A 5,214-nucleotide genomic window follows, 5' to 3' on the forward strand; every position below is an offset into this window, starting at 1 on the left:
ATGGCGCTGTTTGATTGTTTGGCAACCTTGCCGCAACCTGTTGCAGGTTTACGGCTTCATGGGGAATTAATTATTTGCACTATTTTTTGGAGAGGAGTTAGAATATGCAAAAACTATTCTTACGTATGCTCCATACGATTCGACCTAGGGTTTTGAATTATCCTCAATCCTCCCAGGGGCAGGACAGAACCTATAAGAAGTATAACGACGCCTGAACAGTATAATCATGTTTGGACTGATTTTCTTCATCTCTTTCACCAAAGTCGAGAATGCTTTTATGGCATCCTTCAGACTGACCTTTTTCCACGGGCCATTGGTTCTAATATGCATCGTGACAATGTCTTGCTGCTATGCAGGAAGCTGGGTTTAGCAGCAATCGATGTCGCCTTAGAACTAGAATGGCCTTGATTCTCGCTGTTATAGTCAAACCCACAATCACGCCCTGGCAGAGATCCCAAGAAATCTGTGTTGGTGATTTCGGCTCCCTGGAGCTTTTCTCCATAGCAGAGCACGCCAACAACTCTAAATTCCTCGAATAATTACCGGGGTTCCAGTGCAAACTCCCTGAGTCAATTTTTTTCAGTGAACACATTGTGATATCCTGAGGTGCTGATGGGAGCATTGCCTACCGGAGAACCAGTTATTGAATCATCGAGCGGCATATTCTTGGCTTTTTTTCGTTATCTCTTCTACCTTTGGCGTCGCTGCCGCTCGATGCTAGTCATGCGTGCAAGGCAAAATACCGTGGCAGCTGCTAACAGTCGCATGTTTTCGTCAAGGCGAAAACCCGATTTGTCTAGAAGGTTTCCCTGGGTACAAGAGACAAACACACGAAGAAATCTAAGGGAAGGGTGTATCCATCAGGAACGACCCCTGTCGACCCTGAGGCAATGTATGATATTTTACTGCTCATGGATGGAGGTAAACCTCATATGACAGTTCAACTGGCCGTTTGGCTTCCTCAACAAAGCCCACTGATCTCACAATGTCCAGCGAAATTGATTCACATTATGTTTCCCAAAAATAGATCTTTACATTTCCTAACTTACAGGCTATATAAATTACTTGAGCTAAGTCTGTATCTGTACATATGAATGTGTGTGTGAGTGTGTGGAGTGGAGCGTGTTAGGTAGACATTCTGTCTCCAAACGCGCAGCCGGAACGACAGAATCATCTGAGATTCTTCAGCGAGATGCACCGCCCTCTGGCTTTTCATATTCTGTTGTTGGATATACCATTTCCACCAGTTTGAACGTAGTGGCTGTGACACAGGGGGTGATGGTTGCACGAGGTACAGAGTTTCTCGTCAAATAACCAGGTAGTATCATTCAGTGTGCGATCGGAAGTCCTTCTTCACCATGCTTACTGGCAGTTACGAGTTATGTAGCACAAGTGGGTCTTCTGCCTGCATTTTTCACCATACAAAAGGATTGCTGGATATTGTTCTTCCGCTTCTCTCATCATGGTGAAAAGGATGTTTCGATATCGCCTCCCCAGGTAAACGGTAACAAATGTTGTTTAAAGGCTTCCCCCCTCGTTTCCATGTACCACTGTGCGACATTTTTCAAATGGGAGAGCCTGGTGGGTTACATTTTCTCTGGAATCATGCGTGGCATAATAATCTTGCTGTTGCCACTTCTGCTTAGTATTTTGTTATTCCATCTTGAGACATTGGTGAAAAGCCTCACGGGATTATCCTCATCGAGAAAACGATTACGACGAACGCGTTGTTCTATGATTTTGTTATGGGGAGGCTGATAGAAGAGGTGCTGTCTATAAATATGAGAATTTATCATCTAGTTCTTGTCCACTGATATACGATAATGCTGGGCGTCATCGATGCGGGGGAAGCCCGTGCTTGCATCACCATCACCGATGGGCCTCTGCCCATATGGATGTGAGCGTCTGTCTCATGGAGACAACGTTGTCTCTGTGTTGGTTGTGAAATTCTCAAGCAAGGAAGTGGAGGAAGCCTGGGAATGTGAGACAGAGCAGCAAGAGCATGTTTTTCTCCATCCTAAATTTTCCGATGGAGCAGATACGCGTGGAACAATGCAAGTTACGAAATCTTCAATCGTCTTGGAGGCGAATGTCCTTCTGGGTGTCCTGGAGCCAGGAGGACTTAACAGGCAGTCCCTTGTGTAATATCGCGTCAGTATACCAAGGTCGACACAGTGGGGTAAAGATTGACTCTGCACCACATTGCGGGCATTTTGAAGCGCAGTTCAATGTTCCCTGCTTTCAAATTTGAGCAGGCTAGACAAGCCTCTTTTCTTTTTCCGGGACACCACAGTCATGTCATCAGTGTGATGCAAAGTTTTATAGGAAATATCAGCTCGAGAAGCTCTCTCTCTCTCTGATAAGATGAGAGGGATGCACTCTAGGATATGCCTATGTATTTTGCTATCTTGACCAAGATACCAAGATAACCACGAAGAACAGAACGCCATCTTCCTATTACTCCATTAGCTGAGTTAGTTCTATTCAGGAGTCCGTCCCTAAAATAGATAGTATAGGATAAAATTGTAAAATATTGCTGAGTGTTTATGGAGGGCCCGCTGAGAAGGGTAAACTACAGGAGGTGTTGAGGTACGTTTACATAACTGGGTTGAAGTCAAGTCGTTGGTGTGGAAGGCGTCGCACAGCATGACTATGGAATGACCTGTCAGTTTGAGATGGAACGTGCGGGAGCCGCTATCAGAGGGGAGCTGCGGGGGATCATCTTCGCCGAAACTTAGCTGAGGATTTAGCGAAAGTTTTCCATCGCGAGCCTTGGACATCCTTCCACGTTTTATACTAGTAGTTATCCAACTGCGAGCAGAGGAATGGACGCCGCAACAGCCTGGATATGCGGGCGTATGCAGGTAGGTATGGCAGACGTATGCGGGAATTGAGCCCTCTAGCCATTTGCTCTGCATCATCATCAACCGTTGATTTCCCTGCTCTGGTTGAATGTTGCTAATCGAAGATTTTCAAGTCACCGACGTCAATTTGAGCCTGCTCACTAGTCAAGACACTGCGTCATCAAAATCACCTTCGCTCAACCACTTTCACCAACAACCAAAAGTCGCTAACATAGCAATATGATTCACCCGCTTTTGGACGGCTGCATAACATTGTGATGATAGGGTGTGCGTATCACAATCACAGTTAGCTTTTTGGGCTGGTGGTTGGTCAATCCATCTGTAATGGACGTGGGGCCACATCGTGTTTGGATTGACCCCTTGCGCAACTCCAGGCCAATTTTGAAGACTTCACTGATTATCTTGACTTAGAGTAGGCTGCAGTAACTGGATGAAGACGCCCTCTGTTTTTTACCCATGCGACTCATAAACCCATATGGTCGGATGCTCGCTTGGTCAATTCCAAACTAGCCCACCGGAATTGGTGGCTAGAGGGTTGTTCATTACTCCAGCCTGTCTGCCCACAGGTTGCCATTTCTATTTTCCATTTCTATGCTACGTGGAACCGGCTGGACGTTTCAGCAACACTTGATTCGATGGCGCATTCCCATCATGTCTGAGGTGGCGGTTTTCTCCTTTATTCCCCGCCTGTCCTACTTGTGTTCCATAATTGTTTGCTCTGCTGGCCTCGGTTTCTTAATCTGCCGGTTGGTGATGGCAGCAACATGCAAGATATGCGCGTCACTCAGACTGCCAGTCTGGCATCCCTTTCCCCTGAATCCTGCTTTTTGCCCTGAAAGCTGGGAGCCCTTCGCAGGAAAATCCCGGAATGAGAGATTTCATAACAGGTTCCCCTGTTGGCTAAGTCTAGACCCTATTTAACCAGAGGGTTCCAAGAAACAGATCAGATCGTTCTCCAGCTTCTTCTGAGGGGAATATATGAGAAATCAACAGAACTCGACCCTCTCGAGTTCCAACATCGAACAGGGTAGAAAGCTCTAAGTTCCCGAAACACCTTCAGATTTGTGTGATGTTTGATCGTCGGCATTTTCTATCTTGTTGCGCCTTTCTGGGCATGTTAGAAATGGTGTCCTACCTTCATGGAAATTAAACATTCAAGGCTGCATAACTACCTAGAACTCATGTCGGAATGATTTAGTTTTCCATTTCATTCGTTGGCTATTTTGAACTTCGGGTGACCCTCAAGAGTTTTATTTTTCCTTAAGGAGTTATAAGCTGCGGGCTTTTTCTTCCTCGCTGTCACGAATTTCCGACGGCAGTTCAACATGCGAGCCAGCTTCATATGCATAATCCTCTACTCGATGAGCCTCACGGGGCCCGCGTGCGTTGGTGGGATTCAAATTTTTGAAAGACAAAATTTTGGTGCCCTAGAGCCAACTAAAATCACACCCACGGTGACATTATCGCCCACAGACGCTGCAAGTAAGCTATCAGAAAATGTGGCAGCAACAAACTCCGCACCCGGTACTCAATCGACGTCTAAACCAGATCCAACCGCTACAAGCAAGAGCGGAAATGATACAACTTCTACCGAAAGTCCTCTTCCCACAGATCTTTCCTTTCTTAACGGTGAATCATTCCAGTTCAAGTATGCAAGGACTACGCTAATGCTAAGTAGGGACCGAGCCAGACCCTAACCTCCTTCCTCTCCGCCCGAGAATAACTCCAGGGTTATCCGTTGCCGGTGTTGTGCTTATCATAGCAGGAGGCATTTATGCGTTGGTTGGGATCAGAAAAATATGGTTGAGATCTCTTCGACTGTCACTTGCTTTCCAATATCGCTAACTTGTCTAACAAGGATTCAAATATTTTTTTCTGTGGGGTTTTCATCCGCGCTTAGTGTTACAGTATGTCCGTTGAATTCCAACGGGAAACCTACACTACATACTAACATTCTCCCTAGATTCTCATTATTTATCTCATGAACCCTCCAATTAGCGATGCCGTACAAGGAGGTTTTGTTGTTGCATCTACAGCAACGGGTGCAGTATTTGGGGGCATATCCTTGGCCTTCCAAGAGGTTTCAGAAGGATTTGGGTGTTTGCTTGGCGGGTTCTCCCTGAGTATGTGGATTCTCCTAATGAAACCCGGTGGTCTCCTCGTAGAGACTGGGCATAAAGCAGCATTCATTTCTAGCCTTACCATTGGTTTCTATTGTCTCTCGTTCATTCGCCGTACGCGAATATATGCATTAATCTGCGCTACTTCTTTCTCCGGTGCCACAGCTGTGATTTTAGGCATTGACTGCTTTAGCAAGGCTGGTCTGAAAGAATTCTGGGTTTATATATGG

The 5,214-nt window shown here is 45.9% G+C and overlaps 2 protein-coding genes across 2 annotated transcripts in view; one reads left to right on the forward strand and one right to left on the reverse strand.

Moving 5' to 3' along the window:
* Window positions 1–70: 70 nt before the first annotated feature.
* Window positions 71–662, reverse strand: HCAG_02976 (predicted protein; the record flags this gene model as incomplete). Its single annotated transcript, XM_001542755.1, has 3 exons — window positions 71–79; window positions 298–348; window positions 630–662. 3 exons carry the CDS (start codon window positions 660–662, stop codon window positions 71–73), a joined length of 93 nt encoding a protein of 30 aa, XP_001542805.1.
* Window positions 663–4,189: 3,527 nt separating this feature from the next.
* Window positions 4,190–5,214, forward strand: part of HCAG_02977 (predicted protein) — a gene marked incomplete at both ends in the record, with an annotated part of 4,088 nt that continues 3,063 nt past the window's right edge. Inside the window, 3 exons of the mRNA XM_001542756.1 lie at window positions 4,190–4,346; window positions 4,594–4,646; window positions 4,828–4,987. Coding sequence (XP_001542806.1) covers window positions 4,190–4,346; window positions 4,594–4,646; window positions 4,828–4,987 — 370 coding nt within the window. The remainder of the gene's footprint in view (window positions 4,347–4,593; window positions 4,647–4,827; window positions 4,988–5,214) is intronic.

This window comes from Histoplasma capsulatum, genomic scaffold (genome assembly GCF_000149585.1).
Source record: "Histoplasma capsulatum NAm1 scaffold_2 genomic scaffold, whole genome shotgun sequence".
Taxonomy (NCBI): Eukaryota; Fungi; Ascomycota; class Eurotiomycetes; order Onygenales; family Ajellomycetaceae; genus Histoplasma; species Histoplasma mississippiense.